Below are 27,957 nucleotides of genomic sequence, written 5' to 3'. Positions count from 1 at the left end.
TTAAGTTTCTTCTGTATTTTTCACGTTTCATACAATGAACATACATCACTTTTATTATCTGGAGCAATGTTATCCCGATTCTAGTTCTAGTTGGGGAGTTGAATGATGAAAGGCAGTCAGCTTAGGATTTTGTTTGTTTGTTCTTTTAATGCCAAGTCACTGTGCTTTGTCCATCAATCGAAATCTTATCCATTTACAAGGTGAAAAGCTCCAGTGTCGTCTCAGTCTGTTTTCTAATTTCTACTCTATTTATAACTTATTTTAACCTACTTAAAACATCAACTTTTTTCCCTTTCTGTCTAATTACTTATATAAACCTTCACCTTTGCTATATATATCCTCTCAAACTTTCATTTTTCCTTCTCTTATCCTTTCCTTCAACTGTACAGCATTAAAAGAATTATTAGTTTAAAAAAGTTATTTCTCTACAAATGCCTTCCTCAGCATCTAAAATAATGAACGAGTCTGAGCTGATACCCTAAACTTGCTCTCAGTCCAATGGGGAAGACAGACATGAAAACAGCTAACCATAACACAAGGTGATGGACCTACTTTCATGAGAGCACAGCGAACATAAAAATTAAGTTAGCGAGGAAAGATAATGATGTGTCAGTGTTACATCCTGAAAAAAAAAAAAAAACTATACGTGAAATAAGTCAATCTTCAGATCCATTTCACTTAAATTCGGTCAGTAAGTATTTAACTATGTGCTAAGCACAAAGCTAGTAATAGTAATGAAAAAGCAGGGTCCCTGCTCTCAGTGTCTAAAAATAACAAACAATAGTAATATAAAGTTTTCAGCTATCGAGTATTCATGTGCAATAAGAACCCTAGAAGAAAAGCATGAGGGCCACCTGAAAGAATCAGTTAACTATTTTATGAAAGGGACTGTTAAAGATGGAGACTGAATAGATATGTCAGATGTTTCCAAGTGGAGATATAGGAAAATGATATTCCAGGCTAAGACAGCATGTTTGGAAACAGGAACAAAGTGCTGGTCTACGGGTTTAGAAATGAGGGAGTGTGTATGACAGAAGGCAAAAGAAACTACACATATGAACAGATCTCTGTTTGATAACATGTTTTTTTTTTTCCTCCAGGGGGTGCAGGTTAAAAATTTTAAAACAACTTTATATGAATACTGGAATATGAACAACTAAGAAAATGTATGGCGACAGTGAAAGCCAGGTTTCTCACTCTTGAAACTAGAAGTTAAGAAAAACAAGGGGAGGAGATTAGAAAGATCTGTCTGGTAATGGATTAGAAGTAATGGATTATAAGCCATCAGTATGCATTTATGTTTAGTTTAAAATATAATACAGGTAGTTACATATAGAATATTTATGTATTATAGATATATGTATGAGGTCGGACAATAAAGTTCATGAACTCATCCTAGAAAAAATGCTACATACCTCACTGCTGAATATCACTATGGTCACCTTCGAAGTACTCCCCTTGGGAAGCTATGCACTGATGCCAGCATCTAGTCTACCCTTCAAAGCAATTTTGGAACTCTTTCTGGAATGGCCATCAGAGCTGTCGTCATCTTACCCTTGATGTCCTGAATGTCATCACGGTGTCTTCCTTTCAGTATTTCCTTTATCTTCGGGTAAAGAAAGAAGTCATTGGGGGCCAGATCAGGTGAGTAGGGAGGGTGTTCCAATACAGTTATTTGTTTCCTGGCTAAAAACTCCCTCACAGACAGTGCCGTGTGAGCTGGTGCATTGTCTTGATGCAAGAGACATGAATTGTTGGCGAAAAGTTCAGGTCCTTTTCGTCTTTTTTTCATAGAGCCTTTTCTGCACTTCCAAATAGTAAACTTGGTTAACTATTTGTCCAGTTGGCACAAATTCATAATGAATAATCCCTCTGACATCAAAAAAGATTAGCAAATTAGCAACATCTTTGCAACAAATTTGTGAACTTAATTGTCCGACCTCGTCTATACATTGGTTAGTATACATACATATCTCCTTGTTCTGTCATGTGAAACAGTGTAGAAACGACACCCCAGTTGCACTAAGTACACCTAAAACCCAGATGCAGATTTCTAAACTATTTTCCAATGAAAGGACTCAGGGCTCCTTGGAAAAAATGACTGATGGTAGGACTTGGGCAGAAAATATATAAAATGAGTCTGGAGCATGTTGTTATGACAGAAAGTAAGAAAGCACCCAAAAGAAAACACACACACACACACACACACACACACACACACACACACACACACAAATGATGGAAGTATGCTAAAGGGACATAGAAGCCTATGAAAGAACTCTCACTAGTCAAAGCTAGGCAACAAGACCAATTTGAGCAACACAACAAATAGTAGTAATGTATTACAGCCCAATGAATAAAATAAATTGAGTCCATGCTAATAAAATTTTCAATAAATAATTGGGGAGAAGAGACAAATCTCCATGCAGAAGAATCCCAAATAATTTATATAGGTACCCTCTCTTCAGGAGAAAGAGAATAATTCCTGTTACTTAAGTGTGGATTGCATATAGTCACTTCTTCCCAAAGAGTATGGAAAGGCAGGGGAAAAAAGAGTTTCTTTACACTGGAGAAATGTGAAAACAAGTACCTCAAGCCAAGTCATCAAGATCAACAAAAATAGTGATAAGTCATATTGATAGTATACAACCTGGATTTGATGTGATGAGAATGACACTTTATCTCTGTGGTCTTCCTCCTCAAAACATATAACCTCAGTCTCATCTGACAAAACATCAGCCAAATAACCATTGAAGAATGTTCTACAAAACACATGATCCATATTTCTCAAAACTGTTAAGACCATCAAAAAGAAGTGAAGCCTGAGAAAGTGTCACAGCCAAGAGGAGGAGCCTAAGGTGACAAGCCAACTAAATGACATGTGGTATCTTAGGTGGGATCCTGGAACAACAAAAGGACAACAGGGAAAAACTGAAGATACCTAAATAAAATATGGACTTTATTTAATAATATCAGTATTGGCTCCTTAATTGTGACAAATGTACCACACTAATGTATGATGTTAATAATAGATGAAACTGGGTTAGGGCATACTGGAATTCTCTGTATTAACTTCACAATAATTCTGTAATCTAAAACAGATCTAAAACAAAGAGTTTATTTTAAAATAATTTCTTAAAAATCTAATGTTTAAGTGCCACAAAATTTTAGCCTTTGTTTTATTTGAGTTAAAAATGCATGGATATCTGCTGCAATACTCTTTTTCCAAATGCTTGAAAGTTTGTAACAGTAACAAATCGTTAAGATAAAAACTTTTTAAGTAACTATTCTGACTTGAACTGCTATTAATAAATGGGAGGGTGAGAGTATTCCAGCAAAGAAAACTACTTAAACAAAATCATAACTATTTCCTCTGATGTACTGCTATTCTTTGTAGGATATAACTATTGGCATTTAGTACAGGGAAGTCAGGAGAAGATTTTAAATATTGCAATAATCAAATTTTATTTCTACTTCAGGAGTTAAAAAGAAAAGATAATTTTCATCAGGTCACAAATTAATAAAATGAATCTCTTCTTTCAAAATTATGACTTACATTTAATGAGAATAAAAACAAAGTTGTTTTGTTCTACCTGTACTTGGAAGATTGCAAACGTATCCTCATCACATTATAACATTATCAACTGTAGTTCAACTCACTTTAGATTTGGACAAGTTTAGCAAAAATGGCCATTTTTAAGATAGCTCTAGCCCTGATGTGAATAACAATGTTTTTTTCCCTTCCAAAATGTTGACCTTAGTAACACCTCCATCCTGGAACTTTTCTACTATCTTTGTCCTCCAATCATAGAGTAAAGCAAAGAACAAAGAACTACAACTAAATTTTTTACTAAATTCTTAGATGTTTAAAACTGAACGACTACTTAAGAAAGAAGAAAATAACTAGGCTAGCAACATCTCAGATATTCTGGCTCCAACACACTGGTTTACCAGGTAAAAATCACTGTCTTTTTCATGGATGTATAGAGAGAGTGCCAAAAAAATGTACATACATTTTAAGAAAGGAAAAAAAAACTGTATTAAAATTACGCTGATAGTAACCGCTATTGAGCACCTCTTGAAATTGCAGAAGTCAAACACAACTTGTACTCATCTTTTGTTATCGGTATATATTGAGTATTACCATTTTTATACCGTTTTTTCCTTTCTTAAAATGTATACACATTTTTTTGGCACCCTCTGTATTTCTGGAACTTCTGCTGCCCCTTTCAGTTTATTATAAAGTTCCCCAGAGTTCATTTGACAGACCATTCTTTTCTCTGGATGATGAGGTTCAACTTCAAAAAAGGGTTCCATGATAAATATTCTAAAGTAGGACTTTAAATACAAAAAGACTTCATGTCTTTTAATGGGTAATATAGATATTAATATACTTTATTCAAGAAAGAAATACAGTATTCAGTTTTCCCCACATTAATTTGACTTTTCCTTTTTTTTTTCTTTAAGAAACATCTAGACATACTAATGTCTATAGAATACATGTTGGGAATGTATTTTGTGTATTTTGGGACTATTGCCTTCAATAGAAACTATCAAAGCAATAATGGCAGTGGTAAAATCTTCTTGGCACCCTAAATTTCACCAATTTTGAAATCCCCCCTTTTATTCTCAAGTAAAAGCAATCCTTGCCATGTAATATTACTTATTCAGTCAGCTTTCGTAGGTAAAGTCAAAGCAAAGGTGTCAAATTCAATAAGTGCCTAATACATATGGGCAATTATTCACATTTATAGGCTGAGTACTGTGGAAGTGGTGAGGAGAAGAGGGTGGAAGACCCTTCCCTCTTCCACATAAGTGGAAATGGAGTGGATTATTAGCACTTGTGGAAAATGTGCCTCCTCGGTGAAAACGATGAAAACAGCGACCTTAGGAAACTATCTTAAGCCAAAGCAATAGATTTCAACTTAATCCTATACTTCTGCTGAGGTAATAATCTTTTAGCCATGCAAAGACGTCTTAAAACAGAAGGCCATAGGCTCCTGATCAGTAATTTTCTGCTTAAAATGAGCAAACTTCGGATTTAAGCAGACAGAAATTCGTTTCTTCTTCCAGTTACTGTGATTTTATCCCAAGAAATAAAAAATAAAAATAAAAAAGAAGTAAACTTAAAAAAAAAAAAGAAATAGAGCAAATTATATAGGAGATAATGTCTTCATGCTCCATTTCTCAAGGACAAAAATTTACCAGAGTGACCTTACATGTAACAACCATGTTATCTATTTCTCCATTATAAGACGTTATAAAGCATGAGTTTCTACAATGGTCAGCACCCATCTTAAATCCAGTGCCACAAGCTAATGTCAAGCTCACCAAAGAGTCATACTTATGTGTGAATTCTCACATTGCTGTCTTCCACCTATTGTTATTACAAAGCACACTGAATTACAGTGTAGGCTCAAAAACCGTACCTCATCCTATCACTTTTGACAAAGAACCTCACTTACACCTCAGAAGTGAGACTCAATTATACCTGCAATTTTAAGCCTTTTTAAAGAATTATGCTTTCCACTGGGAGAAGAAATATTTTTCAGCAGGTAAGTGCTCTGGCTTCAAATCTATGTTCTATCAATGAAATGTTTACCAGGTAAAAAGTCAGTGGTCCCTTCACTCGGGCCTCCCACCCTGTCTTTCCTTTCAGTTTGGAATGTCATATTTCCTTCAAACTTGAAATATAAGAGAACCTACATACCATATATGGTATACTATATACAACATGTTTAAATTAAAAATCCAACTTTAAACTTGACTATCTCCTGTGATTTCACATATATAGGTACCTAAATCCTTTTTTTTCCATTACCTATGTTAAAATTATGTTTTTAAACTAACAATATACACAGAAATTGACTTTTCACTTCAGAACTGCATTACAAGAAAATCTAAAAACTGAATGAAAATTGTTTTAAAAATAAATTTGCATACCTTTTGAAATTAGGCTTTTTATGTACATGAGGCACAGTCTATGCATGTTTTGTCATAATAAAGAAAAGGCTAGAGCAGAATTTCAATAGTACAGCTTTCAGAAAAATCGAGGGGTAGTGCAGGCTTTCCACACAGATCCGGACTTAACCTCTGTGAAGCTCAGCGTTTATCTATACCTGCGTTTATCTATACCTCTAGTGAACATACATACCATGGGAATGGAATAGCATAAATAAAATGCCTAATTCATTGAGTGATAAAGAGTCCGAGCTCATCCATGAAGTACTGGGGCTGGTATGACCACCGAAGAAGCAGAGTAAGGGGCCACCCTATATGTCATATTAAAGTCTTTGTTAGGTAAGATGTATGTCAAGGCAAATGGGAAATTAATTAGAAGTTCAGATGGTCTTAAGACACTCAGGACTTGGAGAAACACAAAGCTGAACTTAGAATTAATTGTTGTTTGGAAGAAGTATGATTTCATTAGGTTGGTGCAAAAGAAATTGCGGTTTATGCAATTGTTTTTAACCTTTTAAACCGCAATTACTTTTGTACCAGCCTAATAATATAAAACTAAGGATATAATCTACAGCTCTGCAGGCTTCATGCTTCAGGTTGCTGAGGCTCATGGGCCTCAAATGTAATGTGGTTAAATATAAGGGAAAATGACAAAAACATTATGGATTTGTGAATATGTTGATGGCTGAGCTGGTTTTGAACCTATTTATGTATGAGACTGCAAAAATGAATACCTTCACATCTTCGAACAGATCTGGCTTCCTTTATGTATGTGCACACACGTGTGTGTGTGTATGTGTGTATAAAAACATATATATCCAGATCCAGATTCTACAAGAAAAAAAGGCAACCTCCTTTTCTAAAAGTTAAAGATATTTGCTTTTGAAAATGTATGTTGTCTATACCACCTTTCCTAAAAGTAAGCATACTAAGACCAGGGTGCTATTTTAACAAGGAAAGATACTCAAATTTTCTCTTATTAGAAAAAAAAAAAATCAAGCTAGGAAAGTATAAAACAAATTAAAAGTAGAGTTTAATTTAACTCACATTAAAATGTTTCCATGCTTTATTCCAAGATAGGAAAGTCAACGTGATAAAGTAGAAAGACTATCAAGCTAGAAATCATGACCTTTAGTCCTTCGTGAAGTGTATCAGTGGGGCTTATCACAAATTAAAGCCCTGGACAGTGAGGGAAAAGTGCCTGCTAACTGATATGGGATCCTATATTTATAATAAAAAAGAAAGAGTAAGGAAATAAAATTAAGGTACTGACATAATGGCCCTCTCTGAAAACAGAAGCCATTTCCACCAGTCACAAAGCATGGCAGCCCACAACTGAAGTAGCTGTCAGTGGTTCTTGGTATGAATTTATCCTAAACAGAATGCACTGTGGCCTCCTTGAGGCCAAGGAAATGCCCTGTTGGTCTTTGTATCACCACTGTTTATTATAGAGCATGAGACAAAGTTCAGGCTCAGCAAATGTGTGTCAAATGTAGGTTTTTATAAAGGATTGTTTTTTCTAGGATCCTGCAATAAAGCCCAGCTATATTTATGGGGCACACCACTTCTCCATCTGCACCCTTCCAATAACATAGGGTATCAGAGTACTGGGGGTATTATGAGGCTCTGAGCCTGCAGGGCTATTTAAATTGCACTGTATGGTAACTACAGACCAAATACAGAAACCAAACAGACAAAACAGTAAAAAAAAAAAAACAGTAAGTTAGTTTCAAAGCAGTATAATCCTATTTAAAAAGCTACCATTTCTGTTCAAACATAGCTGCATGTACATGCAGATATAAAGCAGCTACAATTATTTCACATCACCTTTAATACCAGAGAATTTGAGTATTTTAATTTTTATTATTCCTGAGAATATCTGGTAAAAGGAAGCATCTTTCACAATGACTTCTACTACTGACATACAAAAGTAAGAATAAAAGCCTGGGATACTTCAGAGATATTTGGATCCTATGTTACTTAGTGGCAATCAGAAGAGCAATTATAAGATTTATTCTAAATAACAAAATCCATTAACTTGGAGTCAGGGGGTAGTTTCTAAAAAATAAACTATCACAATCAATTATACTTCAGAGTAGGAATAACACAATAATAACTATATTATCTTCAGAATGCTAATCATAAAGTTTAGATGAGGCAATTTCACATAAAACGCTTAGCTGAATACAGTACTGAATTAAAACTTTTTTCTAAATTTCACCCAATATTTCAGTAGCATAAATATGGATATGTGTGATATTACTCCTCTTTTCACAGAATAAATTTTGCAACTTGAATTGGACATATCCATAATAATCATTCAGTCAGAGTCACCAGAAAAATGAATTTTTTATTCCTCTACCCCTCTAATCTAGACATGGTTGCAGTATTTATAATGAAACAAAACAACCTGTTATTCAATGTGCAAAGAAGTCTGCTCTAAAGTGGACCAAATGAAAAACAATGTCAGCTCTCAATAATAATTAATTATTACAAAAGACCCATAGAAACGAATAGCACACTACTTCAGACAGATACATAGACACCATTCCAGTTTTGGGTATGAACTTTTCTATCGAACCTCAAGTACTTTCCCAACTGAAATTTTGTGTAGCCCAATTAACTCTGGCTAGACACAGAAATCTGCCTCAGCGCTTCCCTGCAGTAGCTCTCTGTATCAAGAATTACTGTCAGTCTTCCACATCCTTCCTTCTCTCTCTACTAACCTAAACGTGGTAGTAAAATAAGCTAACAGCCAAGTAGCTTTTACTACAATTTAAGTCAATATCAATTTTACTGGCTCACAAAAACTTCAAAATATGTGGCTTAAATAAATGGAATAGGACAAAATGAAGACCAAAAAAAAAAAAAAACAAAAAAAAAACAACAACAACAAAAACAAAGGATATACACATAATTATACAACATGCACAGCTTTAAAAACAAGTATAAAATCATCTGAAATACCATAATAATGGAAATGTTATTCCTGCCTTTCTCTTAATGCATGCCCAAATTTAAATTCACGGCATTAGCCCAAGGTAACAAAGTTCAAACGAGAAATAAATCACAATTTTAAACAGCACTTGTGTGTAGTATTTTAATTGGACATGACATTGGTATGAAAGTTCCATATATTTTAAAGAGATGTCACCCAGGCGCAACTATATTTTAACATAGAGGTTACTAGTGACCTTAAGGCAGAACTATTCCCTAGGGTACCCTGGAAAATTTGTATTCTTGTAATAATGTAGGGTCTAAAAGTGCCAATAGCCAAAAACAGAAATCCTAAGTTCACGACCTATGATGCTAATAATAAAAATGTGTTGAACCACTCAAACTACATTAGTATTTAGAGATAATATATAAAAATGTTATAAAAAGGAGGAAGTACTGGCTTACATTTAGAATCTCCTATCAGGTATAATGGGGGGGGATCTCCACACTTAAAATTATTTAATTAGAGTGAAAACTAATGATGCTCAATTCAGAAAACTTTGAGGTTGTATCCAATTCTACTATTTAGTACCTAAGTTATTCTTGGGTGTGTGCCTTAAATCTTTAAAGCCCACTTTCCTCATTTATAAAAAGAGAGTAATACTCATTGTAAAGATTCATGACATAACACATAGCAAGCACAGGCACTCAAGAGATGTGTCCTTCTTGTGTCTACCTCCCCTTCTAGGCTCTTGGAAGATTTCACTGTGTCCACTCTAATCATGGCACTCTTATTCATTTCTTCAGTCCATATCATTGGAAATTAGAGTGATGCCTAGCATAGAGTAAAAATTCTCAATACATGTGTTGACCACACAAAAGGGATAATGAGGAAATGAGAATTGGACTAAGGAAACACAAATATTTAAAAAACCATGAACCCACTCCTTAAATAACTTAAAAGGGGAACTGCACAAGGAGGGTCATAAGGATAGTCACCAAGATAGTGAAATACCATATACAGAAAGATAAAAAGATAAGACCCCGTGTCTAGAGTCAAAGGCCAGAAATAGATTTATTTCTCCCAGTCAATCAAGAAAGGGCTATTACAGAGAGACTCAGACCATGCCACGGAAATAGAGAGAAAGGAAAAAAATAATTGCTTGAAAGACTCAGGCAAGACTTCACAGAAGAAATAAATTTGAGTAGGCACAAAGGAAAAAAGACACTTTTGGTAGAAGAATAAAATAAATTTGGTTTATGAAATTTGTCAAAACATTCTAAGGAATGGTAATTTTTGAACTTTTCTAAATATGGTAAACACTACACAAATTCTTAAAAAAAAAAAAAGAACCAAAAAATGTACTAAGTGAATCATACCACTGGCTGTAACAAAAGGACGAATAATTTGCTTTCTTTTTATTGGTCTTATAAAAATATAATTTTTATATGAAATCATACTCTGTGGTCTAAGTCTAATATAGTTGGATGTCACTTTTACATATTTGTCTTTGGTCAGTTTTGACAAAGCAGTAAAAACACCCCACTCCATTTCTGTTCTGCTTCTCTTGAGACTAATAGCCAATTCCATTTTACAATATATTTAAAGCATTCAGAAGTCAAAATGTGTCACATTTTCAGCTTGCCAACTCCATGTTAAGTCAATGTCATATTACCAGGCCAAGAACCCCAAAATTAGACAAAGGAAATCCACTGGCATCGGAAATTTGCCAAATCTCCTAATTCAAAAAGAAACTGTTAAAGATGGTTTTGAAGTTTTTGGCACTCTGAGTTGAAGCCATTCCATAATAGGGATTGTTTTTCATCTAATCAGCAAATAGGAAACTATAAAAGTTTTGTTGCCGTGGGGAAATTAAAATTTGGATTGTAATACACAAGTCGTCCCTTCTACAAGTTTCAGTGAATTCAAACTTCTAAATCTTGTTTTTAAAAAATAAAGCAGTCTGTAAAATATTTTTGGTATAGGAAACTTAAAATATTCAGGATTGATAAAAAGAAGAGGGACAAGAAAGGACATATAAATTCTATATCCAAAGTAGTATCATGCTGTAGGTTGTTCAGAATTAAGTGCATTTAAGCTTTCACATTTTTTTCTAAGTGATTTTTCCTTTTTTTGAAAATCAGGCGTCTGAAACTTTTATAGATATTTTTTGAAGGTCTCATTTATCAATCTAATTAAAAATGTTTCCATTTGAAATCTTTAAGAACATCTCAAAGATACTAGTAAGGGCAAGAGGTATATATGAATTCTATTCTTACGGGGAGCTATGTGAATTATCATACTATCAGAATGAGAAATGGAGAGGGTTTTCATAAGGTAAAACAATTTTTTCCAACTGATTAATCTTGACATATTATGGTCTTGTAAATGGCAGAAATAGCAACTTATCCCTTTCAACTCTGACTAATGTTCTCTTTTCCCTTTCCCTATTCTTTCTCTGTCTGTTGGGCCCCATATTGATTTATTTCATAATTCCTTCTTTCTTATTTCCTCATCTTTTTGTGTTTAAATGGAAAAATGTTCTCACCTTTATTCTCCTATCCTTCAAATGAAAATTGTTTTGCCATCATATTTTTAATTTCTAAAAGCTCTTTCTCATTTTTCATTATTTATGTTTTAATGACATCCTGCTTCATGAAATGCTGTTTTTGTTTGTTTAATTCTCTTCTGTTTGCTCCAGTGTCCTACTCCTAATAATTTGTTTCAGTTCCAATCTTTTTCACATTTGAGGCTTTCCTAATATGACTGATTACCAACCCTTAGTTGCCCACTGACATTAAAGGTAAGTTAATAAATGATGAATGACATTCCTTTGGCACAGGTGTGCTTTCTAGACTGAACTGATTCACTTTTGTGTGTCTGGTTTGGGAGCTAGTCATTTATAGGGCACCTCCAAATATAGCTGTGTGGAAATTTTTTTCTTACACTGATCAGTTTCTCCAGCAAAGAATTCAACAATTTCTTGGCAGGTGGGGTGTGTGTGGGGTTGGCAGTTGTGGTTGCTGGGGGAGTATAAACTCTGTGTTGCTGGTGTTCTACAGGTGGTAGGAGAGGGGTATTGAGAATCTGAGCACCCCAGTGGGAGAATTCACTCAGTGCTCTTTTCAGTCCCTCTGCATTCCACCTTCAAGTGTGCGAGCCATTCCTCGGGCCTGGACCTCTCCCATTCAACTATTCCACCACTGTGACCTAGATGGGACTGAGTGTCCCGTTGCTCACACTGTGGACATGGGGGAGAGATCTGACCATTCCTTACATACATTATAACAGATGGATTACCCATTTATGCTCCCTAACTCATTCTCTTCCATGCCAGCCCCCTCCAAGTCTTGAGTCTCTCCAAGTTTCTTTTTGAGTACTTCAGATGTCTTTTCATTAACCCATCCCAAAGCTAGCAGCTCAGAAAAATCAAGTGTAATACCTCCTCACACTTTCTCATTTCCAAAAATCAGTTTCAGTATCATCTCTTCTCCCATTCTGATTGTTCCTGTGATGTTACTCCTTCCCAATATTTTATTCAGTCAGTTTATTCTGACATACCCACGTGATCACCATTTGTTTGTTCACCATTCTTTCTGTATCTCACTCAATAACTCCTTCTAGATTTAATTCTGGGTTTTTTTGAAGAACATCTACGGTAATTTCTTCAGCCAAAGCATTTAGTGGACTGATTTTCATTTAATTTCTTGTCCTAGGAATTCCCTGACCACGCAAATAAAGTAAATTCAAAACCCAGAGCCTGGTAGAGGGAGGAAGATAGTGACAAATTCCCAGCAGAGACTTCATTCATTTTTGTTCAGATCCCATGCTGAGACCGGAAATCCTTCCGGCTGCTTTCTTGTACCAGTATGCAAACTAGTCTATATTATCCTTTCACAAAGGGTAGGAATTTCCCTGCTTTATTTGGCATCTAATTCCTGGCCTTCCAATGGTCTAAAGCTTTGTCTCCTATTCCATCCAGAACAAACAGAAACAAACAAACAAAAAGCCCCTTCCCACTGGTTGTCACAATTGGTAAACTATTTGAAATCAGCTACAGGATCGGCCTACTGTTTACTGCTCTGGTGTTTAGTTACTGCTTCATTTTTAGCTCCCGGGAAATTCTCTTACTACTTTTTGAGCTCAGTTATGCATTAAGAGCATACGTGTCATATTTTTCTGAGCATATCGAGTTTTTTATTGAGATGTTTTCTGATTACCTATAGGATTTCTTTAATAGCATTTTAGTAGTATCTCAGAACAGATACAATAATTTTAAGTGTTTAATCTATCTGCCTCTATGGGAAATTAAATATTATTACTTTTCAATAATTATAGGTACCTTTTGATGAAATCACTTAGGAATCACTTTCCTGACGATTTGCTCCATGTTTTTCTAGTATCATTTATTTTTATTAATATTGCAAAAAGGTTAAGTAGTATAACTAAAATAATATAGGTAAGAGTCAGGTTAGGACTGAAGGCTAGTTCTATTATTTATTAACTGGGTGAACTCAGAAAATTAACATATTTTGGACAGTCCTCTATTGCGTAATATAAAAACATTTAATGATACTGTGAAATACATGGAATTACAATTTTGTAAGTCATAATGGTAGAATAGCAGCAATTTGTTATGCTTTGTGAGAACCCCTTTCATGGAACTGTGGCCTCCAAGAGTGCTCATCACATAATGAGTGGCCAAATAATGGTTCCACTTCTCTTTTGTAATGATTATAATCCGAAGGAATTCCAGGTGAAACCAGTCGACACACATGCAAAGTTTTGGCTATTTGGAAAGAATCAGACTGAGTCCTACATTATCGTCAATTTGGGGCTAATATTGATTTGTAGAACATAGTCTTTACACAAATATTGTTATTAGGACAAATCCATTATGTAATCACATAATTGGGGTTCTTCATTTACATGGTTTCATTTAGTTATATCAAAGATCATAACATAGCACATTTTATCTACAAACCCCACAGCCAAAGGAATACATTTCTCCTTTATTTTCTGTAGAGGGTTCTAACTTAGTATTGCCAACATTACATCCTAACTACCTGAGTTAAGTGGCTAAGAGCCAGAACCTCAAACCACCTCTACCTCAGTGTGCATGGAGAAGACCAATTGCTAAAGGGTGAGGATGGTAGTTACTCACTGTTAGAGCTAGCAGCTTCCCATAGGTGAGATGGGCAGGAATATGGTCAGTCTTGGATCGCAATGATTCCATGTACCAGTACTCTGCTTCAGGGAATTTGCTTAATCGCATGTATGCTTCACCTGGAAAATGAATTGTGTAAATCAATCTGAGGACATTATTTATTTCCAACAGCCTTTGCAACAACATCATATCATCATGCTTATATTCCATGAAATTGCAGATGCTTTCACAAGTACATTCATCCATTATCTCACTTGATTCCCCAAGAGTCATCACAATTCCATTTTACACATGACAACACTTGTGTTTGGAGAAATCAAGTGAAATGGCTGAAATAAAGAATTTTGTAAGTGGTCAGGCTTTGATTTTTAACCTAAGAACATGTGACTCCCACACATATGTTCTTTGTCAACATTTTCTTTTTTGTTTAAAGATAAGTTTGTTCTTTCCTGTGTACAATTATTTGTTCTTTTTTATTCACATTCATTCGTTCCTTTAGAAATTGAAGTAGTGAATAACTACTAAATGAAGAACTTTATGTAGGACCTAGACGAGAGAAGTTTAAGGTCCTACCTTCCCACGTTTATAATCTCATTGAGAATGATAAAATGAAAGAGTTAAAAATATTTTAGTTGAGCTGTGGTGCTAGATTTTAGTTTTTCAGAATTATTTGCATTGTATATTTTAATAAGTAAATAAAATTTACCAGTTTCATTTTAAATATCAAATGAATACATGACAATTATTTAGCATGCCAAGCACAATGTACAAAGTTTTGCTGAGGCCTTTTAGCCATCAGTTACTACTTTCAAGTTATACAAATTTAACCCACCAAATAGCATTTTACTAACAGCCTAACAGTAAGAGGAAAAAAATGGAAATGAAGCCAAACATGTATCAGTTGCCCACTTATGATAATGCCTCTCCCCCTTATATTACTGTAGTATGAAAGAATATTCACCCAATGGGAAAATTGCGTTTTGAGATAATTTGTATATTTAAGTTAAATGTCGTAATTTTAATAAGCATTGCAAATGAAGAAACTTCTCATTTTCTGAGTCCAAGCAATAGACTGGTAACCTGCATTAATTTTTAAAGAAGACTTTTATAGCTTAACTAATCATAATTATGATAGCTTTTTCCATTTAGTGGCATAATCAGAGGCTTTTTCTACATCTATTACCCACACTGGTTGTACATCCTTGCTTTAAAGGAAGAGCTAGCTAGCTTCCTTTTATTTTAATCATATTCTCCTTGTATTAGCACAGCACTGTCAATACAAACATGCTTGATGAATTGAATTAATTTGAGTCTCCTGACCTTTGGCGTGCCCTTTGCTCAGCTGGTTAGTAAAAAAAAAAAAAAAAAAAGGTGACAAATAATATGTAACATGCACAAAAATATATGTATCTACTCACACACATCTATGTGTGTCTAGGTCTGAAAACAGTCCTTAAACTATACTATTATAAAAATAACAGCGAGAAAATGGTTTATTTTGTTTTACTAAAGCGTAAAATGTGATTGCATGTTATAAAAATTTGGTTAGATTAAATCACATGCTCAGGGTGAGATGCAAGAAATACTGAAGCCAAACACAAAAGACTGAAATGAAATACACAAAATGCTCCTAGTTGTTAGAATGGTAGGATTAGGAATGAATTTCATAAAATTGTTCATAAGTTTCTGTAATAATTGTATTGCTTTTATTATACTATCTCTATAAAAAGTGAAAGATGTCAGACAAATTTGTTTTGTTTTTTTTTGCCACATCAAACTAACATATGTTCCCAAATAAAACAAATAATTTTTCTTAGGGAAAGTGAACTACTCTTCATATCGAAACAATTCTAAAGAGAATTTATAAAACAGAAAGGATGCACAATCCCTAAAGTAATGAAAAATTTAAACCAATTAATGATAAAATGTATCCAAATATTTATATCTCAAATGGTTTCTAAACCAATGGAAAACATGTATTAACTTCAGAGTCACAATTAAAGACGGGCCTGAATGCAGGTTGTTTGAAATCAACCTGAAATTCTACTTTGGGTCTTCAAGCGCTCACAGATTACTTTTTAGAAGTTGTACAATCATAAAATGTGATATAGCTTCTATTTTTTATTTATAAGAAATTAAATTAATTTGTAGAAAATACCAATAGGTTGTCTGTACAGAAAAAGAAGTGCAAGAGAACCCCAATTTCAGAGCGCGTGAGATTCAAATCTTTATTACGCTTAAGTTGTTGATGTTTGAAAATCACTTCAGAAAGTGTACTTTTTTTCCTAAGTCAGAAATCTATCATTATTAAAACCTATTTTGAAATGAGATATTATTAATATACTAAAAAATCCCCGGCTGGCTTCTCGTCTTCAGTAAGAACTCATAAGCAATTATCAATTCTCAAAGCTTGTGAAATGGATAAATACCAAAGGACTATAAATAAGAAACATAATGTAATAATGCATCTTAGCAAGTATATGAAAAATATAAATAACCAGCCTATTTAGTTACTATTCACTACAACTTAGAGAAACTTCAGGTAACAATTCCTTGTATCTTAGTAATGACAAAGATTACGACAATCATTCATTAAATGCTTATTAATGAATCAGGGAAGCAAGCTACAAGGGTGGGGGGATGTCTGATTGATGTGTACTCATTCCTCACATTCTATATCTTTCTGCATGTAGAATGTTTTCTCCTTGCTCACAAGGGGCCTTCACATATTACTCCCATTCAATCACTATCAACTAACTCTTCAGAGTAGGTTTGCAAGATGAAACATATTTTCAATCTCTATATTAGTTGCTTTATATATGTATCTCATTTTTTATTAAGGAATATCACCTAGATTTTACAAATGAGAAAATCAAGAAGCAGAGTAGCTAAATAAAATACAAAATATAAATGTGGAAAATGGTAAAGCAATTCAACCCCAGACAACCTGACCTCATAGCACACTGCTTTAACCAACTGATACAGAATAATCACAAACTTTCCAACAGTCCAGCACAGGTGAAAATTATACTCTCTGTCTTGCTCCTAGAATTGTTTTCTAGTTTGTGATATACTGACCATCCAGTTCATTTCACTTTGCCTTGGCCTCGTATTTTAAATTAAAGGAATAAGGAAGGGCAATAATAATCCACGGTTGACCTTTAAAAACGCTTCTGCTGCATATGTGACTCAGTTCTTAAGGTGAGAATATGTAGCACATAAGACGCACTTTAGTTCTAAGGTTAACTTTAATACAAAAACAGTCTATAAAATCGGTAATAAAATCAAGATGCAAAACCTAAAATGCAAGAAAATGGCCATGGATGGATTTAAATGTGTTTAAACGGGAACTCAGTGAAGATTTCAGCAACAAACAATACCAGTGCTTGCTATATCCCCGGCACTGACAAGATAGGGGTTTCATAGTTCTCATTTCTAATTCATAGTAGGAGTTAGAACACTCATTTATGGATGAGGAGGAAGGCTCTGGAATGATAAGTGACTTGCAAAAGGACACTTAATAATCCTATCCTGAGAGATTTCAATGGCTCTAAAGCCCATGCTTTTTGCCATGGCATCAAGCTGCCTACCATATAAAGTTTATTATTTACTGAATACCTACTAAAGTCTTTAATATATTATCTTATATTTGTACATTATCTCTACACTGTAATTAAAATCAGTCTCATTTTACAAATGAAGTGACTGTGGCTCAATGATCTTAACCTACTTGTTCATTGTTAAAATATAAGTAAATGACAGATTCAGGATTCAGTTTAATATTCTCTCTGACCCTTCGTATTATCCCATTCTGTCTAAATACTATAAAAAAAATAATTACAGAGTGGATACAATAACTGCAAAAAGTGCTATCAACAGATTCAGTTTTAGGAGAGAATGATATATATGTAATCCTTTAAGCTTGATTAAAATATTAAAAGCATTAAAATTCCATGAAGGAAATGCCACAGGGGAAAGAGAAAAATTCAGTAAATTCCACAAGTAAGGAAATGAAGATACTAGATTGGGAATGGGTGGAGGGAGGTGGTTAAGTCATCTTCTCTGGTACTGTAATTCTTCTTGTAATAATAGAAAAAAATGTTTATAGTACCCAGGAGGAAAAAAGCAACGATGACTATTTTCCTTCTCATTCTGCAAAAATAAAAAAATGACATAATAGGCGCACTTTTGTAAGAATGAGAAGATTTGCTGTGCAATGATGTAGTGGTCAACTTTATCACCCGGATTTATTTCCGATTCACTCGCAGACAAAAGGAATTTGGAAGTCTCCAGGTTGGTTCCAGGCAGATATAAACAAGTTTCAGATGGAGAACAAACAATGTCACTCTTCCTCTCTAAAAGGTCTAAGTAACACATGCAAAAGCTAACTCCTTAAAGGAAAAAATGCTGGATTGTTGATGATGTAATAGTCCAAATCTCCCTGTTTCTCATGTTTCAAGTTACAGTACAGCTCAGGCTCGCAGACAAAGAATAGAGCATACAGCACCCATATTTGCCAGGGTTACCTTTTGTTTCTCCTATCCTTGGCTCAAGATAGTATATTTCTATGTTGAGACGCAGTTCAGATTCCCTATTGTTTCTTTCAGTTTTATTGAGATATTATAGCATGGTATAACTTTAAGGCAAACAAATAAATGAAATGACTATTGTGAAATGATTACCACAATAAATTTAGTAAACATCCATCATCTCATACACACACACACACACACACACACACACACACACACACACAGAGAAAACCTGTTTTGTTCATTGTTATGAGAACTTGTACGATCTCCTCTCTTAGCAACTTTGAAATATACCATACAGCAGTATTAACTAGAGTCACCATGTTTTATATTACACCCCCAGTACTTACTTATCTTATAACTGGAAGTTTGTACCTAGATCACCTGCATCCAATTCCTCCATGCCCCAGATTCCCTATTTTAAAAAAAAACTTTTGTGACCACCCTTACCAAGAGTGATCACCCCTTACTCAACTCTTACAGTATTGTTAAAGTCCTTTTTAAAAAATTCTCGAATGCATATCTTGCATGTCAATTTAGGTTAATCAACATGGATAATGAATACCATGGAAAACATAAAAGTTAATGAGATATCACTCATTCCTGCCTTCATGGTACTTACAACCTAGGGACAAATAAACGTCTTTGTCAGTATTTTCCATGTTTGATTTTTAGGTGCACATGAAACAAACTACACCAAAACTTTTTTTTCATGTAGTACTAATAGATTTAATCTGTGTTTTAAAATGTGATTTCATAGATATCATGGTTTAAAAGGAAGAAAATATCAAGTAAATAATAAAGACGGTAAGTGGCTGTGAGTCAATTGCAACAGTGGAACAGCGCACTGGGGAAAAAATCTATTTTTGTAAAAGGCCTCACAGAGATTATAGTTACAGTATTTTTCTGGCCTTCTACAGAATAATGGGAATACTCACAAAATGGCCCCACATGACATCTAGCTGGCTTCCTGTTGCCAAATACAGTGAAAGCACCTCATTGCCTATACTCCAAATTTTAGGATACTTTACCTGAAAGGCAGGCATTCTATCATAATCTATCCAATGTCTAAGTTCCAAGTTTGAGGACTTGGCTGGTCCACAAGGTAATCATTTTTCAGAAATGCTTATTTTCTGAAAAATGATATCAGGTTTATTTCACTGGTTTTTATACTCTGTGATTTATTGTGCTGGTCATGTTCTTTTAATGTGCACTTTACCGATCTTCAAGTCTGTTACGATTATTTCCTTTTCATATGCTACTTTTAATTTTATTTTTAGGAATTAATTTTGACACATAATTTTAAAATGAACTAAACACATTTTAATTAATTAATTAATTGATTAATTTGTGTCATCTTCCTGCTGAAATTATTTGCAATTGTGATGCAGCACTGAAGTTTGAATTAATATAACAAAATCGTAGCTGGCTGGGTTTTAAATTCTTACTTTGACATTAAATAGTTGTGAGGTTATGAGCACGTAAGTTATTTTTAGGGCCTCAATTTTATTATTTATAAAATGAGGAGCTAAGAATAAATAACTCCTTAGTTCCGAAAATGATATAATCATTTATAGATTCACCACATAAATCATTTGTAGATTTATGCATAGTCATTTCAAAAATCAGTGACAATATCCGAGTCAATATGCAAAGGAACTGCCATATTTATCGATTTTCTAGATGATCTATTCAAGATGGACTATATCTCGATCAAGTCCTGGTTCTCCCTTTTTAAATTTTTAAATATTTATATATCTTTTATCTAATTATAAACTATATGCTCATTATAGAAAGTCTGAAAGACAATAATTTCATTAAATCAAATGAATTCCATCACTCATAGATAGTGAGTGGGGAGACTGGTGTTTTTCCAGAATTTATTTTACACACTGAAAAAAAACCACAATTGTATAAGAAGTACAATATTTTTGTAGTTTTAAGTGTTTAGGTTGCTTCTAGTGTTTTATTATATTAAATAAAAATAGGATGATTTGTCCAAAATTCAATTTTGTTGTTCAAGATTAATAGGTAATTTTCTGTTTATTCAAATTCCTCTCCCAATTTTTTTTTATGCAGATACTACACCTACTTCAGCAATTACTATCCTGTTTTGTAATTATCTTCTTTCGTATATATATCTTATTATTACCTCAGGATCCATATTCAGCAGTGGAATTCTTGAACTAAAAAGCACTAGCAGATTTAATAGTCAAAATACAGTTTACCAGATTGGCCCACCAAAATACCAACTTCACTTCCACAAGTAGTGTGTGAGAATTTCAAAATTTGATTCTAATACTTTTTGGGGGGGGGGGGGGCAGGTATTCAGTTTAATGTTTATTACATTCAGTTTACTGTTTATTAATTTTTATTAGGTCTTGTGGTTGATATGTTATGGACATTTTCAATTACTGAATTTTTTAATTGCATTGGGGAATATTGGAGAACAGTGTGTTTCTCCAGGGCCCATCAGCTCCAAGTTGTTGTCCTTCAATCTAGTCGTGGAGGGAGCAGCTCACTGGCCCATGTGGGAATCACACCAGCAACCCTGTTGTTCAGAGCTCGCGCTCTAACCAATTGAGCTATCCAGCCACCCTCGATTCTAATACTTTTTTAAATGACCATTTGAAAAGAAAATAGTTTTCAATTTTTGTTAATTATTAATTAATGAAAATAAATATATTTTCACAAATTTTTATCTATGAATATTTTTTATTTGTAGGTTATTGTTTAATGGTTCGAAGCTGTTTTTCAGTTACTATACTTATCTTTCCCTTTATGATAACGCAAAACATGGTTAAAATAGTTTTTCATTTCAGGATATTTTAATTTTTTCATATGCAAATCAAATTAACTTTTCTTTATCACTATCTTTTATGCATAAAGAATTATTCTTCATCATAGGGACATACATTCTCTTCTAATTATATAGTTTCTTTATTAAAATTAGCTACTTATTCCACTGGAAACAAATTTTGCCATATAGTGTGAGGCAAGTATCGAATTTTATTCTTTCCAAACATTTAATCAATTGTTCCAGACCAACTTTTATAAGAACTCCTTTCCCTCACCAATACTTAATTCCACATTTATTACCTACAAAAGATTTTTGTTAATTTTGATCTGTTTCTAGGATCTCTGTTTTGTCCTACTGGTCTGGCTTTCTGTTCTTGAAGCAGTACAACACAACTCTAATTACTGTGGCATCTCCGAAGTACTGAAGCTACTTAGTATCTGATGACAGACTTCTAATTATTTTAATACTGAGTAGAGCAAATCTCATTATTCTTCTCTAAACCTTCTTGGCTCTATTTTCCTGTTAAGTGCACCAGATGAACTTTGGAATTATTTCATCTAATTTTGATAAAATTATTTTTGAAATGTTTATTGCTATGGAATTATAAACTACGAATCAATTTAAGAAAGATATTTTTACAAAACTGAGTTTCTTATTCAAGATTAGTACTCAATGCTTCATTTACTCACACTTCCCCCTTCTGCTTTGTTTATGTTCGTATAGGACCATCCTCACCAAATTATAAGCTTCCTGATCCCAAACTAGACTATGAGATGTGTAGAGCAGGACACAGAACAAACTCTCATCTCTTTATTTGTTCTCCAACCTCAGTTCAGAAGCCTCCAAAGAGTTTGATACATTTCTGGTAAATAATTGATCACATTATGTATCAATTAGGATTTAGATATTACATTTTTACCAAGTATGTCATTGAAAAGAAATTTGAGTAACTGCTTTTTCCAGATAATCTGTAGTCCGTCAGAACAATATAACATCATTAGTCTATTTTATATCAAGAATTTATTTTGCTGTGATTTTAATTCTTACTTTTTTTTTTACTTCATAGTGTTAGCATTAACACAGAAACATTAGGGAGTCTGGCTTTCTTTTTTTCTTTATTTATGCCATAAACTTACTACAACTATTGGCTGTCTAATTTTGTGAATGTCTTGTAGTGACATCCTTAGCTTACCCTTATTTAAAAAACAAACAAAAACAAAGAAACAAAAAAAAACACAGTCCAATTGCCTTAGATATATTAGTTCTGATTGGAAGTCCTCAATAGCTAATGTACAGGCGGGAAAGGACAAAGAATTTTAAATGATTACAGATATTAGAGAGGCTACTTAGTATCTGACAATAAAGCATGAAAGGGTAGGTTTAAAAGAGAGAGGAAATGCAGGGTTGAGAGGGGGAATAGATGTTTCATTAAGTAAACACATCAACAAAGGTGTTCAACTTCAGTGAAAGTTAAAAAGGTTCCTAACCTCTAGTGTGAGGTTATATACAGGAAACTTCAGATGTGCCACCAAATTTAACTTGGAAAAAAAGCCAGGAGTCTAGGTCAATATTTCTCTAATTGCAACTGGGTGTCCTGTTCTCCAGGCTAATCAATTCCCTGTGTGTTTTCAAGGAAATAAATCACTAAATATAATCAATCAACAAATGTTGGAACCAATCCTATAAAATGCTCAGAATTTTTCAAAAAAGAAAAAGTGAGACTCGTGTGTGTGTGTGTGTGTGGTGTGTGGTGTGTGTGTGGTGTGTGAGTGTGGTGTGTGTTGTGTGTGTGTGTGTGGTGTGTGTGGTGTGTGTGTGTGTGGTGGGTGTGTAGTGTGTGTGGTGTTTGTGGTATATGTGTGTGGTGTGTGTGTGGTATATGTGTGTGTGTGGTGTATGTGTGGTGTGTGGTATGTGTGTGGTGTGTGAGTGTGGTGTGAGTGTGGTGTGTGTTGTGTGTGTGTGTGGTGTGTGTGGTGTGTGTGTGGTGTGTGGTGTGTGGTGTGTGGTGTGTGTGTGGTGTGTGTGGTGTGTGTGTAGTGTGTGGTATGTGTGGTGTGTGTGGGGTGTGTGTGGTATGTGTGTGGTGTTTGTGGTATATGTGTGTGTGGTGTGTGTGTGGTATATATGTGTGTGTGGTGTGTGTGTGGTGTGTGTGGTGTATGTGTGGTGTGTGGTGTGTGTGTGGTGTGTGAGTGTGGTGTGAGTGTGGTGTGTGTTGTGTGTGTGTGTGGTGTGTGTGGTGTGTGTGGTGTGTGTGTGTGTGGTGGGTGCGTAGTGTGTGTGGTGTGTGTGGTGTGTGTGGTGTGTGTGTGGTACGTGTGTGGTGTGTGGTGTATGTGTGTGTTGGAGGAGGTGATGATCCTCTCTTCAAAAATACAATAGTGCCTTCAAGAGAATTACAATGGAGTAAACAGAATGGCTTAATGTAACTTAAATAATTAGGGAACACTAGAAATAGGAAAGGAAGTGCTAAATTGTGTTTATAAAAACAAGGTTTACACAAGAGAAAAGAATGAGTAAATGTACTGGTTTGGAAAGAATTAATGAAAATAACAGTATTCAGAGATGTAGGACTTCAATATTTGCAGGAAAATGTCATAGGTATTAAAAAAAGTATTTTAAGTTTTATATATATCTTCTTAGTAATACATTTCATATGTATTCCTGGATCAAGCAATATGTCTGTATAATATGCAATGAATAATTTATTTTATACTATAAAATTTTATATTAATGTTAATTACTAATTCTTACCATTTTTAATGAATACAAATAGGATGGATTTTAAATTTCTGATGTATCTGAACTTGAAAAGAAGATCCTACAACTGCTCACAAAAACCCATTCCTGTAATTCACATGTGGGTAAAAAAGACTTGCATTCTGGATCTGGAAGAAAATTTTGCATGTTCTATTTTAATTCTTTTTTCAACTTGAGTATGACAATAGCTTCTATCAGTGTAGATAAAATTAAAACTAAGTGACCATACATTTGGGAAGTTAAATGAGGTATTTATACAGAAAACAACTCTTCCCTACCTATTGGGAAAAATAGCTATAAATACACACATAGCAAAGTACATGTGGTAATATATTTGTGTTAACTTAATTTTTATTACTTGCCTACTCTAAATATGTGCAATAAAACTCATCATTTTTTTGACATTGATTTTCCTGAGTGTGTCCTTTATACAAGCTTTTCTTATTCCTCATGATTATATCCATTTCTTCTAAATGTCATCAAAATTAGCATCTTTAAAGAATGCAAGATTTTGAATTCTAGTTAATAAATTCCCCCAATATAACATAATACCACCTCAATTTTCTGAGAACAACCCAACCTGTATTTACTAATTAGTAAAAAGATTCACTCCATGCATATTACCCAATAAAAGAAAAAAATATATACATTTTTGGAGGGGTTGTTTGGTGGTCAAGACATGGAAACAACCAAAGTGTCCTTCAATAAATGATTAGGTAAAGAAGATGTGGTATATATACACAATGGTATACTATTCTGCCATCAGAAAAGATGAAATACTGCCATTTGTGACAGCATGGATGGATGGATCTTGAGATTATTATGCTAAGAGAAATAAGTCAGACAGAAAAAGTCGAGAACCATATGATTTCACTGATATGTGGGATATAAAACTGAAGGCAACAAAGGAACAAGACAAGTAAATAAAGAAACAAAAACTCATAGACACAGACAATAGTTTAATGGTTACCAGACGGTAAGAGTGGAATGGGGTGGTAGATGAGGGTAAAAGGTATCAAATAAAATATATGGTGATGGAAGGAGAACTGACTCTGGGTGGTGAACACACAATGTGATATATAGACGATGTATTACAGAATTGTACCCCTGAAACCTAGGTAACTTTACTAACAATAGTCATCCCAATAAACTTTAATTTAAATATATATATACAATTTAAATTAAATATATATAATTTTATATGTATATAAAATTATACACATATATGTATATATATTTAATTTAAATTATATATATAATTTAACTTAAACACTCACACACACACATTTTCCTCATTTATTTCTATTGAAGTGTCAGAAAACAGATTTTTTCAAGCAGAATATACTGAAACTATTTGGTAATCAGAGAATAAGAAAGACATAATTAGGTATTAATTTGAATGCATTCATTTCCTCATAACTCAATTTAAAAATAAAGTTTTTAAGCTGCAATCCTTTTTATCTTTACTACTAAACTGGTAATAGTAAGAATTAATGTAACAGGTGGGCTCCTGTGGTTTTAATAACAATGAAATATAATCAACTGTCTCATAGTGTATTTCCAGGAAAGCAAGTGACAGCCAGACCTCAGCATGATCCTTGGGCAACTCTACTATTGATATGAAAGGGTTCAAACTCCCCAGAGGGGCCATATATCTTCAGGCCCTGGGTTTAATTGAAACTTTAACAAAATATATTACCGATTTCATGCAGCTGAACTGGATGCTGGCCTTTGTACTGTATAGATTAACGCACAGCAAATTAATGTCGGTAACCATGGTACATAAAGTAGAATTTTTATCAAGCATGAATGGTAACAAGAAAAAAAAATTAAACCACTGAAGTTTTATAATGAGAAATGAACTTTTAAAAGAAAATTGTATAGATTTTATACATAAATTTTATGTTTATTCTTTTTGATACACAGCCAAAAGTTCATGATTTCCTTATCTTGTTGACTCTACATCTCATAAAGTGAACTTTTAAAGTCTCTCAAAATTACATTTCGTTTTTCTAGACTGCTAAAGTACACACCTAGCGCTGGTCTCCTGGTCATGTCCTTTCCGATGATGGATATATCAAAGTGATATTAATAGATTGTCTTAAAACATTATAAGTTAATATTCTTTTTGGAGGTATACGGATCAATAGTTAATCAAGTTATATGGTCATATGTTTATAAGACTGACTCACTGATTTTCAAGAGTACCAATGGAGCAATCATAGAAAAATCTCCAGAACGCAAAATAGGAGAAGCAGGTGGTATAAAAAGTTTAACAATACTGGAGTGTTAATGGTCCCACACTTGAAAGATGTGAAGTTCAAATCTCAGTTAAAAACCATCTCTTTCACAGTTGGCATGTTAAATGCCTCAAGCAATTCACTTAAGAATAACCAGTCAAAAAAGAAAACACTAAGCATATAAACTAAACCCTCGTGTCAAAAATTCACTCTGAATATTTCTACTCTAAATGCGTTCTGGAACAAGGTGAGATGAATGAACACACACACACACACACACACACACACACACACACACACAGAGACATATTCTTCAACCAAAATAAATGATTCAGCTAAAAAACCAGCCATACTGAAGGCTGAGAAAGAAACAGAGTTCTTTTACAGCCATTATACCAACAAAACTCAGTATATAGTATGCATACTTCAAGTAGAGTTAGGATAAATTTACAAGTGAGCATTTTTGTATTTTTGTTTTCAGCAGGTACATTTGACATCTCATGTGTCAGTTCTTCTTACCTGAATAGTAGTAAGGAATCTAAATATCACTGGTAACCATTTATAATACTTAACTCTTTCCCTCCACAATTTTCTTTCTCAAAAATATATTATAATTCTAAAATTTGTACAAGCTTTCTACTCCCCCAAAATTGCTCTAATAAATTCAGTTTCCTATCAATGGTTCTTTCCCCATACTCTCGGAGTAGCTCAATAAAATTGGGGAAATCTCTCATAACTAAAGAGCTGCTTTCATGAAACTGAAAATTAAATACCGATTTCCCCCTTTTGATTAGAGAATATGAGGGGAAAACATCTTTTCAATTGCAAACCTATGCCACGTAAAAGATTTGTTATTTGAAGGTCGATGGAGGAAAATATCTTTTCCAATACCGAGCTAGAATTTTGTAAGTAACAGAGAAGTGTTAAAACAAACTGGGAATTATCAGGAATAAGAGATTCAAAACAGTATGATCAAAAAAAGGGCAAACAAGACAACACACAGCAATACACCCTTATCATGCTATTCCTCTGGAAGAGCTATGTAATCTATCCCTAAGGTAAAAGCATATCACCCGTAATAAACACATTTTAAAAAATTAGGAAAATTAAAATACGTATGTAATGTATGACACTAATGTCACATTAGAAGTTTAAAAAGCTTGAGATTTGTCTTTTTGTTTGGTTTGGTTTGTTTGGTGCAGTCAACACAGAGCAATCTTCACAGTTATGGAGAAAATGTTTGCAAGGTTAGAGTGATACAGTTTTACAAATTTTATTTATAGGCATTTGCTTAGTAAGGAAAGACACTAAAGATCTCCAGACCAAGTGTGAAATTTCCTGGAAAGTTCTCTGAGGGCAGAAACCTTATGGACTATTTTCCGTTTCATATTGCCATCACTTCTGTACTGAGTGGAGGGTATGTGACTTAAGTTCCCCTCCCACACACAGAGGTTATTCTAAACAGTGATTACAGACTACAGTGACAAAGCAGTAACTAGATTCTTCTCTTACTGCATGAAACACATTACGCCCCCTTTGTTCTCAGAATATATTAC

At 33.9% G+C, this 27,957-nt stretch overlaps 1 protein-coding gene across 1 annotated transcript in view; it reads right to left on the bottom strand.

Annotated features, from left to right (window-relative positions):
• Positions 1–27,957, bottom strand: part of TMTC2 (transmembrane O-mannosyltransferase targeting cadherins 2) — a 400,877-nt gene that overhangs the window by 102,468 nt on the left and 270,452 nt on the right. Inside the window, exon 8 of the mRNA XM_081058171.1 lies at positions 14,064–14,185. Within this exon, the coding sequence (XP_080914297.1) occupies positions 14,064–14,185 (122 nt within the window). The remainder of the gene's footprint in view (positions 1–14,063; positions 14,186–27,957) is intronic.

The sequence above is a fragment of the Rhinolophus hipposideros genome (assembly GCF_964194185.1).
Source record: "Rhinolophus hipposideros genome assembly, chromosome: 9".
Classification (NCBI taxonomy): domain Eukaryota; kingdom Metazoa; phylum Chordata; class Mammalia; order Chiroptera; family Rhinolophidae; genus Rhinolophus; species Rhinolophus hipposideros.
This window is presented reverse-complemented; position numbering and strand designations above follow the sequence as displayed.